The sequence below is a fragment of the Rhea pennata genome, chromosome 3 (genome assembly GCF_028389875.1).
Source record: "Rhea pennata isolate bPtePen1 chromosome 3, bPtePen1.pri, whole genome shotgun sequence".
Classification (NCBI taxonomy): Eukaryota; Metazoa; Chordata; class Aves; order Rheiformes; family Rheidae; genus Rhea; species Rhea pennata.
In genome coordinates this window covers 128,360,774-128,374,288 of record NC_084665.1, presented here as the reverse complement: position 1 = coordinate 128,374,288, position 13,515 = coordinate 128,360,774, and the positions used below count along the sequence as shown (strand labels likewise).

Sequence of the window (13,515 nt, the reverse complement as noted above, 5' to 3'; positions counted from 1 at the left end):
GGCGGCCTGGCCGCAGCGCCCGCCCCGCCCCCGGGGCCGCCTGGCGCGGCTCGGCTCGGCTCGGCTCGGCGCGGCCACGGTGGCGGGCACCGTGCACCATGCGCACAGCCCGGGCACAACGCTGCACCCCACACCCCGCACCCCACCCCGGCCCTGCACTCTGCACCCCACACCCCCCGCACCCCTGCACCCTGCATCCCACCCTGCACCCTGCACCTCCCACATCCCTGCACCCCACATCCCTGCACCCCAGGCCCCGCGCTCTCCTCGTGGGGGACCGTGCGGCTCTGCAGGCGCGCACCCCGAAACACCCCCCTCCCCACGCGAGCTGCCGCGGCGCCGCTCGCACGGCGACGTTCTTGCACCCCAAGCCCTAGCGGAGAGACCTCCTGCGCCGCCGCCGCCGCCCCAAGCCGCCCTGTCCCCTGCCCCTCGGAAATCCAGCGCTCGCCGTTCGGTATTTGCATTGCCGGCCGGATCGGCTCCCGAACGCTCCAGCCCAGCTGGTCGCAAAGCAGGCACGGGCTGGCACAGCATGGCACGGCACGGCACGGCAATGCACTGCATTGCGCAGCGTGGCACCGTGCAGCACGCTGCACCGCTCGGCACGGCTCGGCACACTGCCCCACGGCCCCGCGCCGCCCCCCAGCGCCTTGGAAAGCTCCCGCTGTGGGGTTTGAACCCGCGCCACAAAGCGGACGGCCGCTGAAAGGCCTTACCCGCCCCCCGGGCTGACCCTGTTTTCCCCCTTTTCCTCTCGGTTTGGACCGCTTCCGCGGCTTTTTCCCAGCCGCGACCTCGCCGGGCAGGCGCGGAGGACAGAGTCTCCCATCGGAGCAGCCTTTCGCTTCCCAACGGGGCGGCAGCTGGTGCCCGCTCACACTCCTCCTCGCAGGGAAACCACGTTTTAATTAACACATTTCTGGAGTGAGCCTCTCCTGCCGATTCCCCGGGCAGCAGAGACGACGCAAGGGAAGAGCCTAAGGCTAGAGCTGGACCCAGCGAATCCCTCGGCCCAGAAACCCTTGGACCGCTGCGCGTGGGGATCCGAGGCCGCCGGCTCGCTGCCGGCTTGGGCCAGCGGATTGCTCTCCCCTGGGATATCCTCCCGGGCACCCAGTTTGGTGGATCTCCTGTATCCAGTGCCGAGACCCTGTCCCGTCCCCGGGGTGCCTGCGGAGAGGGTGGCGTGCCGGGACCCTCCCATGCACCGGGAAGCCGGGCAGCGTCCCGCTCCTGGGAAGCAGGAATGCTGGACGGACGCTCGTGCCGGGCATCCCCACGATGCCTGGGGTTGGATCCTGCCCCTCAGCACGGCCTGGCTGTCAGCTCCGACCGGGACGGGCGAGGCCTGGCCACATTCCCACACGTGGTTCGTCCCGATTTCTGGCACAAGCCGAGGGAGGAGAAGAGTTAAATCCTCTGCTCCCTCCTTCCTCATATCCCCTCGCTGTGCTGTGGCGGTTTCCATGGCCACGGAGCTGCCGGAGCTGCCGCTGCGGAGGCTCAGGGATCGGGCCGGGCCGCACGTCCCTGCCGCAGCCGGCTCTCCCGGGCAGGCCCCGGCCCCAGGGAGGCGAGCGCTGGCTGCTCCCGCACACCGGCACTTGGCCGTGGGGCGTTTGCACTAGTTTTGCATGCTCGTGTCTCTCCTTGCACCAACACATGCTTGCGCCGCTTGTGCAATGCTCAAGGACAGGTGGTTCATGTGTGTGCACAGCTCCTCTTGTGCCCCGCCGGTTCTCACACACTCACGTGCGACACGGCATGTCTTGCACGCCTCCACACCGCTTCTTACACGAGGGTCTGCTCCCTGCGCGTGCCTGGTACAGGGTGGGGGGACGAGGACGAGGAGCACCCCGAGGTCGCCTTTCTTGCTCCGCTATGATCCGGGCAACGCGCGCCTTGGCGTGGCAGCGTGCAACAAATCAAAGCCCATCTCCCACGCTGACCGCAGGAGGCCACCTCTGCCACACGGGGAGAAGCTAGGAAGAAGATGGAGTTGGCACCAAAATCAGCAGCAAACCTCTACCACATCCGTAGCACTAGGCAGACCGGCAGAGGGAACAGACCTTCTGGTGCGTTCCTCCTTCAAAGCAGCAACGCCTCCTGGCCCTCCAGTAACAGGAAAGGGATCTACTGGCCTCCCTAAACCCGCAGGGTGGACCTGGATTCCCAGACAGCACTTCTCCATGAGGACCCCTCCGCAGGCAGCACAGTTCGTAAACAGCAGCGAATGTGGCCGTGGATTTGTAAGAAATATTAACATCCATATGAATGGAAACATCTGCACGTGGAATGCATTAGAAGAGCAGAGAAAAGGTTAAAGGAACCGGCTTTAACAGCCGCAGAGCATCGCGTGCCTGGTTTCATCAGACAACTAGACAGCAGGAAGATGAAGAACTAAAGATAAGGCGACGAGAAGATGAAGAACAGAGCTGGAGCCATAAAACACCCAGAGATGAGAAACAGAAGTATGCAGAGACTTGGGACTTCTGGTGGAGATTTATGAGGTGAGATAATGAGGCAGAAGATCCCAAACGGTACATAACAGACCTGTGAAAAGCAGCTCCTCATCAATGCTCAGGAGGAAGCCAGGAGAGGCTGCAGTGACTCAACTGCCAGCATCCCTCATCCGTATTGCACATTAGTGACCCTGGCAAGACCCCCGGCACCCACGTGTGGTGGGCAGGATGTGGGCAGCAATGAGTGTAAGATAAAAATCACCTTCCCCACCTTTCCATGGAAGTGCTCTGCCATCCCCAACTCCAGACAGGACCTCTTGACAGCCAGACACCTGCTCTCAGCAGGATGCTGTGAGATCAATAAGCTCAGGGAATCCTGGCTAGAGAAAACCCTTCCCACACGCATGAGAGAGAGATGCTCTGAGTCCCCAGAGGGATGCTCAAACCACGTGGGTGCTGCATGGGGATCTCCTCCCCAAGACACAGCCATGACCAGACCGGGGAAGGGGGACTCAAATGCCAGAAACGGCTCCTTATGAACCATCCCCTGCGGGAACACATCCCGATTGGCATCTGTGGGTTCTCCTGGCTCACAGTCCTCACACCCAGGCTAGGTGAAGGGGTGGCCACAGAGCTGTCACATCCTCCTCCCCGTGCCTTGGGGCTTGCTTCCAGGTGTGATGCAAACATTGCTCCTTCTTGCCAGGTCCTCAACAGGCAACAAGGAGCAATTAAAGATGTCATGTGCAACCAGGGTCCCTGGGGATGGCCAGGTGCATTGGCCCAGGGCAGGCACCCCAACCCAGGCCTGGCAGGCCCTGTAGCAGGGTGCTGAAACCTGTTGGTCTCACCAGAGCTGGTCTCAGCTCTGGTGCCGCCTTATGTCAGGCACCGCACTTCCCACCTCAGCAATCAGCACTGTCCTCCCCTGAAGAACGAAAGAAAACACTTCCGTGAGAGGCCCCTCCAGGAGGGGATATTACTTCCCCCAGAGAACCAATCCAACACCGACCCCTAAAGCTCCTAACCAAGACCAAACCCCTCTCTTGCAACCAGACCCCTGCAGAAAGCTCACGAGCTGCTGCCAGCCCAACCCCCTCAGCCCAGCCTAGGCCCGACCCCAACAGGAGAGGGCTGCGGGCCAACATCTCCACACACGAGGGGCCAGGAGATGCGATCCTGGACTTCCCTGCTCTAGCTGCACTGCTCCTGGGCCACGCAAACCCCCACACGACCAGCGCCCCAAGGGCCCAGGCGTCCGGGCCTCAACCGCCTCCCCGCGCCGGCGAACTGTTACGGCCGTTAGAGCCGCCCCGCGCGCTGGCCCCGCCCCGCGCGCTGGCCCCGCCCCTCCCGCCCGCCAGGCGGTCGCCGGCCGGCGAGGTCTCGCGAGAGTTCGGAAGCCTCGCGCGAGCGCGGCCCGGCGCGGCGGCGGGGCGCGGCGGTGCGGCGGCCCCGGCCCTCCGCGCCGCGTCGGCGGCACCGGCGGGCGGGCTCGTCCCGGCCCGCCATGGAGGCGAATGTGCCGAAGCGGAAGGAGACGCGCAAGTCGCTGCGGATCAAAGTCATCTCCATGGGCAACGCGGAGGTGGGCAAGGTGAGGGCAGCGGCGGGCGGCGGCGGGATTGGCTGGCGGGCGCTGATCGACAGCCCGGCGGCTCAATCGGGAGCTCCGCTGCAACGGCCGCGCTGGCAGCGAGGCCGCGGATTGGCCGCCGCCCCGGACTGCGGCGGCGCGGGAGCCAATCGGCTTCACGCGCTAGGCCCCGGCGCTGTGTGGTGCGCGTCTCACACCACTCAGCCGGCGAGGAGGGGGTGTGGCGGCGTGATTGACAGCGGTGTGGGCGGGACTTGCCGTGGGAACGCGCTTTGATTGGACGGGAGGCGGAGGAAGGGCCGGGGCGCTTTGGGGCGGGGTTTCCTGGTGGGTGTCATGGCGGGCTGCAAGGTGGTGGCTCTTAGCGGGGCGCCCGCTTCCCCCCGTGCTGCCGGAGCCCCGGCGGGACCGAGAGTGCTGCACCGCCCCGGCGGGAGGGCGGGGGCCCTCTCGGGGCCTGTGCCTGCTCCAGGCTCGCCCCTGGCTGCTAGCACTGCGTAACCGTTGGCACCGCCAGAGCACGAGTTGGCTTATGGAGGTCTCAGTCGCCCCTCTGGAGATGTCCCTGTCTGTCTGCTTGCTTCAGAGAGAGGCAGGGCGAGAGTGGCACCTTGGTTCAGTGCCGGCGCTTAGGAGGTACGGATCTAGGCCCAAGAGCCCTCCCCAAGGGCGCCTAGGAGGGGTCTGAGTCGACCCCACTGTTAATTCCCCAGCTTTGGCTTTAGTCAGGGTTTCATCAGGAGCCCACCATCCCTGTGCTGTGGTGAATGACCCAGCTGCTCCCCAGGACACCACTTCTCTTTCCAGTCAGGTTCTGCTCTGAAGAGTTGCCAGTTTTGTTTTTGAAATAAATCTTGTCCTTTTAAACTGTTGATACCAGGAAGGCTCCCGTGGGGCATATAAATGCCTTGCTGGTTGTGAGGAACTCCAGAAGGATCTTGCAAAACTGAGTGAGTGGGCAAAGAGGTGGCGATCGACATTCATCTGTGTGGCATTTCTCTGAACTGCAGATAGCAGCTAGCTTTCTTGCTCTCCTGAAAGAGCCACTGCCGTGTTCAGAGGCAGAACAGGCTGGAGGGACCTGGTGCAACCTCATAGGCACTTCTTATGCGGAGCACTCAGGTTGCCAAAATGTTCCTTGTGACCCTTTGGGAACTGACTCCTGTCAGGCCCTGGACTAAACAGCTCTCTAGGGGAGTAAACCAGAGTTTCTTGGCACACCCCTTTGATCTCCAAAGACAAGTTTTAAATTCTGGAATCTGCATTGTAAGAAGTGCAATGAATGTGCCTCCATCTGGCTCTGTGGGAGTCTGAGGTAAGAAATGCCCAAACTGCGCGGTCCTCCCTTAGGTGCACGACAGAGCTGTCTGCTGTGACTTGCGGTGCTGCACATAGCCCTGTGTCTTAATTCAGCTTGTCCTTGTCTCCACCTCTGATGTCCCTCCGTCTCAGTCACCTGAGCGCAATCCTCAGCTCTTTAGGGGGATTTGTCCTGCAGGTCAGGCCCAGTGCTCTGAGTCTCCTTGCCCAGACGGACAAGGGATAACCATCACTCAGGCAGGGCCTGGAATCCTGTTTTTTCTCTGTGGCAGGAAGAAAACTGTTCTCAGTAAAGGTGGACGGGTTGATTGGTTGGTTTAAGGACTAAGGGCAAAGTTAATGTCTCTGCAGCTATCCAGCCAGCTAGGGGCTGTTGGCAAATCCAGTATTAATGTGAATCACAGTCCCACAATACAGTGTCCTCCTGTTCAGGCTCTCCCTCTCTTCCAGAGCTGCATTATAAAGCGCTACTGTGAGAAGAGGTTTGTTCCCAAATACCTGGCAACTATTGGCATCGACTACGGCGTCACGAAGTGAGTACTGCTGCAGGGATCGCAAGGGGCGCGGAGCGAGCCGCGTGGCCGCAGACAGCAGGCGCGGGTCCCTGCAGGGGCAGAGGGGATGCAGCGAGGCTGTCCTCCGTCCTGCTGTGCCGGGGTGACCGCGCGCCCCCGCGCCAGGCGTGCCGAGGAGCGCGGGGCGGACACGCGCAGGCCGGCTCTGCTGGGGCCGCTCAGCTTCTGCGACAGTCGGATAATCTGCGTTTCACCTTCTTCTGGGTGGCGTAGCTCTCCGCTGCCACATTACGTCCAGAGCTGGTGCTGCCTTCTTTGTCTGGCTCTGGAGCAGGTTTCTGGCCAATAAAGCCTAGCGCTTAGAACTGCTTTCTGATTTTCTGGCTCTGATCACCCAGCTCTTTCTCTGCAAAGGGTTAGCAGAGACAGGTGGTGTTCCTAGGGGGCACAGCCTGCGCAAGGGCTGACACGGAGCCCTTTTGAGCGTTTCCCACCTCTCCTTTCAGAGTGCAGGTCAGAGACCGAGAGATCAAAGTGAACATCTTTGACATGGCGGGGCATCCGTTCTTCTACGAGGTAAGGCAGACCCGGCTCTTGGCAGCACGCTAGAGGGCTGCCCCCAGCCTGCCCGTTTCCAAAGCGTTTGGCACCCGTATCTGCCTGTACACATGGCTGGAAGCAGATTGACACAGAAACACTCAGCCCTCACACAAATCCAAACAGCACCAACAGCCTCTGATGAGGGTAAAGGTCCGTTAGCGGAAAATATGTACATAAATATAAGGTAGATCCCTCCAGTGATTGGGATTAGGCTCAGTAATCCCAGGAGCTGCCCTGGGATCCCCAGTCCTGCAGTTGCTGGCACTTGGACGTGTGAGCTCCCAGGGTTCACAGCCCCAGCCCAGCTGCTGGTGCAGACCCCTCGGACATACCAGCACACGTGCAGACAGACGTGCTGTGGGTCCCTGCAGAAACTGGGCTCCGATGCACAGTCCAGCCTCTAGTTGGCCACAGATCCTCACCTTCCCCAGCTGCCTCGCAAAGACGCGTGCAGATGTGTCCTCAGTTGTCCCCAAGACATTACGATCTCTCCAGTTGCTGCGCTCCAGGCACACAGGCCCCTGTGACCCGGGGTCCAGCTCAGACCCCCCCACACATACATGCACACAGAACAGAGAGTCCTTCACCCAGAAAAATGATTAGAAATGGAGTTTAACGAGAAGATAGGACAGACTACACTGATCAGGCGCAGGGCATGACCAGACAAGTGTGTGATCAGCCCTCTTTTACAGGTGACCGGTCCCTTTTATCTCCTTACTCTGCTGTTTTCTCACACTTGTTCCATCCCAAACCACCTTGGTTCCACTCTTCCCTGCCTTTAGTTCCTCATCTTAGTATCCCATAATAAATTTTGTACAGTGGCAAAGTGCTCTTCCCCTGCATCCCATAATGAATCCCATAGCCAGTCTGGGAGATCCTCTTCTGCTGACTTGTGGCAGTGGATGTCAGCCCTGGCCCTCGGGGTGGCTGGGTCTCCTGGGACAGCCCTGGGGGGACCAGGGCAGGGGCTCTTTCTGTGGCTGGGTTGTTGGGGTTCCCTGCCTGCCGTTGTGCTCCCTTGTGTGTGTGTAGAGAGGAGCCTTTTTTATCACAGGTGCCAGGCAACAACGATGACCCGTCTCTGTGCCTGATGCCCTGAGGGCCGGTTTCTGGGGCCAGGCTCTTCTGCCAGGCTGTGCTCTCAGCCTGGCTGTCGCTGGTGCCAGCACCCTGCGTTTGTCCTGGCAGGTGAGGAACGAGTTCTACAAGGACACGCAGGGGGTCATCCTGGTCTACGATGTCGGACAAAAGGAGTCTTTTGACGCGCTGGATACATGGCTGGCTGAGATGAAACAGGAGCTGGGCCCCCACGGGAACATGGAGAACATTGTCTTCGTTGTCTGTGCGAACAAGGTGGGCCATGCTGAGGAGCTGGGCTGTTGCACAACCCTGATCCCTCTGTGCTCATTGTGTTCCCAATTTAAGCCCAAGCTATTGAGCTGCATTTGCAGCAAAAGAAGCGTTGTTAGGTAATTAGGTAGGCTTTCTAAGAGCCAGAACTGTGTTTGAGGAGTAATGGAGACTACATCTCAGCAAGATTTCGAGAACGTTGTAGCCACATGTGAGTCAGGAAGGGATCCAGTAGAGCCAGTGCTACCTCTGGACTAACCAGACTTTCAGAGGCCTTTACATTTGTCTTCTGTGCTTTCATTCCATGCTGTCTCCATTCCTTCAAGAGAAACAAACAGCCTCTCTGAACAGACAGGCCCCTTACTGGCTGTTACGCAGTCAGCCTCAGAGCTGTGTTCCTTCAGCTGTCACTGCAGACCCGGGCTGTGCGCTGATCTCTCCTTTTATCCTGGTCTAGATCGACTGCACCAAACACCGCAACGTGGATGAAAGTGAGGGGCGGCTCTGGGCTGAGAGTCGGGGCTTTCTTTATTTTGAGACTTCAGCGCAAACAGGAGAAGGGATCAACGAGATGTTCCAGGTAATTTGGAATGAAGGTGATGAGGGTACAGAGCAATAATACCGAGACTGGGTTTGATGGTAGAATATCCTGGCCCCTGGATCCCAGGGGATCCTGGAACTGCCTGGATCCCACAAAACCTATTGGGCATCTGTCTCAAAAGTGTCTTCCTAATGAAACACAGCCCTGAGAAAGCGTAACTTTTTAGCTCAAGGTTAGTGCTAGTCCTCCCAGTCCCAAGCTGGCCCTAGCATTGCGATGCTCTGAGCTGACAATCCCTCTTGCTCTGCTGGGAATGTGGTGCAGAGATGCCCACTTCGCCTCTTCAAGCCCAGCACTGAGCTGGGATGGGTGTGAGATGAGCACAGAGCCACCTGGGGATGGTCTGGCTTCTTCCTCAGCCTGTCCTGTGGTCCTAGCCTGGACCAGATGTCCCCTTACCTTGGGGATCCGAGCCGCCCATGACCCCAGGCAGTGGGGAATGGACTGTGGATGTTCAGCTGTTGTACAAATGCTCCCCCTTGTGTCCAGTGATGAGCCAGCAGTCAGTGAGGGCAGTGAGGACTCGGGGCACTGGCACTGCCCCTGGTTTGGTGATGATCCTTTCTCACTAACTCCTCCCTGTGTCCACAGACCTTCTACTCCGCCATCATCGACCTGTGTGACAACGGCGGGAAGCGTCCCCCTTCCAGCATGGGAGTTGGCTTCACCAAAGAGCAGGCAGATGCCATTCGCAGGATCCGCAACAGCAAGGACAGCTGGGACATGCTGGGGGTCAAACCTGGAGCCACAAGGTGAGGGAGTCTTCAGCACTCACTAGACTAGCCGTAAACTCTCTGCTTCTGCAGTTGCAGGCTGGTTGGGTCTGTGATCTTTCAGTAATGTGCTTGCTGATAAGCTCACCTTGGTTTATCTATCAGCTAGGCAAAAGCTGTTTGTATCTAGCCACAAAACTGAGTTAAGGCAAAAGAACCCTCTCTCTGGAGCACTGCATTTCCCCTTTTAACAGAGAAGCCAGGTTTAAGGCAAGGGAGGAGTGATGAACCAAAGATCTTCAGCCCTGCCAGCTGCCCAGCCACACATCTTTCCTCCAGGCCATCTCTGGTCACTCACTGCCAGATATGTTAGGTCCATCCTCCTTGCTCTCCAGGTCTGGAGAAGCTTTTAGGCTGCCATAAAGCTGCTGCCCAAGTTACCCAAAAGGGATTGATGTTACAGTTCTTCCACCTGGAAACGGTACTCTCGGAAGAGGAGCTTTCCCTTGTCTGCCTCAGAGGACCACTAGCCCGGTGGAATTGGTCACTGCCTGGGTCTGAGATCGGAATCTCCCAGTTCTGCTGTATGACTTGTGCAGCTTGAACAAACCCACAAAGTTGTGCCTCTCTTTGCTCGCTCTGACACATGGGGAATACCTACTTTAGAGGGCCTGGAGAGCAGATCTTTGGATTACATAGGTCGTTCAGGATTCATACATCCTTCCTCGTAGGTGTTCCTCCCTCCAGCCTCCTCTTATCCATGGGGAGAGATCGGCAGCTCTGCCAGGCAATTTGTGCTGAGATCGCCAGCTCAGACAGACTCACCTCCCTCTGGAGATGCCGCCCTCTCTCCGTGGCCTGTAGCCGGAGCCGAGGTGTCTGCCTTGGACTAGACGCCCAGGGCTTAGAGGGCTGAAGTGATGTGTGATGCCTTTGCCTGGAGCGCGTAGGCGGTTTGATGCGAAGCTGAGTCAGGGTGCCTGTGCCCCCACACTGTCTCTCCTCATAGTGCCATAGAGACACTGCACACCTTGGCATGTGTCACAGGCACGTGTCTGGCATTCGTGCCTGCACGGCCGTGGTGGAAAGGGTGAACTTGCCTTGAGAGGAGCTCTCCCCCTCCTCACGCCGTGCTGAGAAGTGCCCTGTGTGCTTTGCGTCTGCTCTTACTCTCTGTAAGTCTTGAAACTCTCAGTGCCAGTGAGGAAGGTGCTCAGAAGCATCTGCTCAGGGGTGTTTAGTGCAGGGGGCAGTTCCTGGCCCTGCTCTGCTCTCGCAGGCAGGACCAGGCTGAGCTGGGCTGTCTGCTGCTTGGGTCCCCTCACTGCTGTCTTATCTCCTAGGGATGAAGTGAACAAAGCCTACCGGAAGCTGGCAGTGCTGCTCCACCCTGATAAGTGCGTGGCGCCCGGCAGCGAGGATGCCTTCAAAGCGGTGGTGAACGCTCGGACCGCGCTTCTCAAAAACATCAAGTAGGGAGAGGAGCTACCTTAAACTGGAAACCTTCCCCTCGTCCCCACTAGCTTCGAGGCATTTGCACATCTGTGGGGTGCCTCTCTCCTCCTCAGCCCTCCTGCTGGCATGGACACAGACTCCCAGCGCCAGCCCTGGGAGCAGGACTGCATCCGACATCCTCCTGCTTGGGATGCGCCGCAAAGGGGGCAGAGAACTGAGGAGGGGAAAGGGACCTGAGGTCGTGGTTAGCATGAGCAATGCAGCAGTGTTGAAAGCAGCAGGTTTCCAGCCTTCTTGGCCAGGCTACACCCCCGAGGATCTGCCAGCCTTGGAGGGGTTCATTCATGCAGCCCTAATGTGTCATTTCTCACTGCAGATGGCCAGAGCGAGAGCTGCCTGCAGCAGCCCAGCGCAAGTGCTCCCCTTGCTCTGTGGCCGTAGCTCGCCTGACTGCAGCAGCCCTGGGACTGGCTCTCGGTCTGTGAGAAGCCTGGCAAGGCAGCCGACTCTCGCAGGGTTTGCTCTTCACACCACGCATGACCAGGGAGGCTTAGGGCTGGGGCTGTATGATGGCCTCGGGGCTTCCCCTTCCTCCCTGACCTGTCCCCTTCCTCTTCGGGCTGCCGTGGTGCCGAGAACGGTCCCCTTCGCCAGGCTTTCGCAGGACTCAGGCTCTGCCCCGGGCACCCACCTCCTGATCACAGTGTGGAGTCTCCTGCCGCTGCTCCCTTCCCTTTCCCTGAGCTAGGCTCGGCATGGAAGGCTCCAAAGGCTAAAGTCCCTCAAGCCATGCATTTCCTCTCCCCTGATCCTCTACCAGCTGTTCGCACCAGGCTGATGAGCTCCAGGTAAGGTGACACTGGCTCTGGGGGGGGAGTTGTCCTTGAGCGTAGGTGGCCCTGGCTATTTGCAGTCAGGACGAAGGTGCTGCCCCAGAGGAGGTAGTTCGGGTCCTAGCATGGCTGCACACCCCTCCTGTCAGCTCTGCTCTTCCTCCTCTCAGCCTCGTCTCCCCGGCTTCACCCACACTGCAGATCTGCTTGCCCTTGTACACAGCCACCAGCTCTGCAGACCTGCTCGAAGGGGGCTAAACCCAGCAGTGAGTTACGTCCCTGAGGGAAAGCTTTAGGAGTGGCTGTGTAAAACAGCAACCCCAAAAATGCAGCACCCCCACCCGTGCGAGGAGGCTGTGCGTGTCCACCTGCCTGCTTGATTGGCCTTTTGGCTCTCTCAAGTGTGGGTAAGTGATGGAGGGGGCATGTTTTCTCCCAACCCTGTTTTCTCACAGCAGTGATGTATCACTCTGCTTTGCAGGTAGGATTACAGGTCTGCTTCTGCCTCGCTTATCAGCAGACAGGTCCAGGTCGCTCTGTCCTAAACACACAGTCACTGTTTTCTCTGGATATTCACGTTGATGCAGAGGGGATCGTCACTGGTCACCCCAAGAAGCGGTGTGTGTGGAGGCTGGAGATCTGGCTGTTGGCAATGCTGAGAGAAGTCCGAGCTGCCAGGCTCCTAGGAGAGAGCAAATTGGAGATCCCTTTAGGTCCCACAATTTCAGCAGGATCCTGTTATATTTCTTTACTGCTATGTGAGCTTGTGAGGAAGGGACCCAACACTAAGTTTTGAGATGAAAGCCACTGAGTGTGTGTGTGTGTGTGTGTGTGTGTGAGAGAGAGAGAGAGAGAGAGAGAGAGAGAGAGAGGGAGGATACTAAGTTATTGAAAGTCACTGAGTGTGTATGTGTGTCCTGCCCCAGTGTATCCCATTCAGAAGTATTTTCTCCTGTGGTCAGTGCAATTTTCGTTCACTTCAAGGCAGCTTTACTGTATTGCCTTTTCAAAATGTATTAGAAATCAATAATAGATCCCCTCCCCCCTTTTTGGCAGCAGGCACTAAGGGAACTTTGAAGCCAGCATCATTTCGATCTCTCCCCGGTTTCTGATGCCAAGTTGCTGGGAGGTAAAGATACGCTGTCCTGCTGGGAAGCACTCTTTGCTTCTCTAGTGTAGAAATATCCAAGGGGAGATGTTGCTACAAAAGGTTAATGTTTAAAATAGCTTTTTCTATCCTCCCAGATACGTTAAAAACTGTATTGGGGGAGATAGCAGGACAGGCACTGGAGCTGCAGCAAGTTACACTAACAGAGGATCTTGTTGTAGACACTTCATAGCACTCCAGAGTTCACTGGAAACCTCCCCACTTGTCTAGCGAAGGAAACCACTTGATTCTGGCTTCAAACCCATTTTTCTGCACTTCTTTCCCATTGAGGAGGGTAAATAATCCTGCTGCTGAATGGTGCACTTTACTCTGAGGGAGAGATCTCGGTGCCTGGAGCAGTTTAAATGCTTCCTCGGTTCCTGTCGTGCAGGGGCTCTCCAGGTCTGTTGTGCCGTGCCCAGACTCTCCTCGCAGAAATGCTGTTTGCTCCTCAGGTGACTCTGTCTGCCAGGCCGAGGTTTTTCCTGTCTGTTCGCAGAGCTAACCGGATGTTTAGAGATGATTGCACACGCATGTCACGTCTAGTGATGCCAGTGACCTTCTAAGTTGTGTTATTTTTATAAATTAAACTCCCTTTGGAACAAAGGAAGCCCTGTGAGCTGTCGTCCCGCCATGACTGCCTGCTGTTAATGTTTAATTGCCCTTTGACTCATTTCTCTCCTCCCCAGCCGGGTCTGGCTGAGGCTGGTGGTGAAGAACTGCCCTCGAGAGTGATGGTGGTTGTGATTCAGCTCTGCAGGAGTGGGAGCTGCGCTGAGGGTGCAAGGGAAGGAACCAGCCTGGGAGGCGATGTGGGATGCACCTCGCTGCGGTGGGGCCTGCAGGCCTCCCCGGCTCTGCTGGGGGAACCCGTGAATGCGCAGAGGAAGAAGGGTGGCTGCATCCTTGCTGTGGGCAC

At 58.2% G+C, this 13,515-nt stretch overlaps 1 protein-coding gene across 2 annotated transcripts; it reads left to right on the top strand.

Annotated features, from left to right (window-relative positions):
- Positions 1-3,936: 3,936 nt before the first annotated feature.
- Positions 3,937-13,206, top strand: DNAJC27 (DnaJ heat shock protein family (Hsp40) member C27). 2 transcript variants are annotated; one of them, XM_062573319.1, is made up of 7 exons: positions 3,937-4,062; positions 5,833-5,915; positions 6,404-6,473; positions 7,686-7,850; positions 8,305-8,427; positions 9,040-9,200; positions 10,505-13,206. In XM_062573319.1, exons 1-7 carry the CDS (start codon positions 3,976-3,978, stop codon positions 10,635-10,637), a joined length of 822 nt encoding a protein of 273 aa, XP_062429303.1. In that variant the 5' UTR covers positions 3,937-3,975; the 3' UTR covers positions 10,638-13,206. The 2 variants fall into 2 exon arrangements, with proteins under 2 accessions (XP_062429303.1, XP_062429304.1); XM_062573320.1 differs by lacking the exon at positions 3,937-4,062 and adding an exon at positions 5,178-5,377.
- The last annotated feature ends 309 nt before the right edge of the window (positions 13,207-13,515 follow it).

Bases quoted from the DNA above. Each gene is read 5' to 3' on its own strand.
- DNAJC27 (XM_062573319.1), top strand. From the start codon at position 3,976: ATGGAGGCGAATGTGCCGAAGCGGAAGGAGACGCGCAAGTCGCTGCGG. The intron at 6,474-7,685 runs GTAAGGCAGACC...TTGTCCTGGCAG, and splicing joins GGCATCCGTTCTTCTACGAG to GTGAGGAACGAGTTCTACAA. The intron at 7,851-8,304 runs GTGGGCCATGCT...ATCCTGGTCTAG, and splicing joins TCGTTGTCTGTGCGAACAAG to ATCGACTGCACCAAACACCG.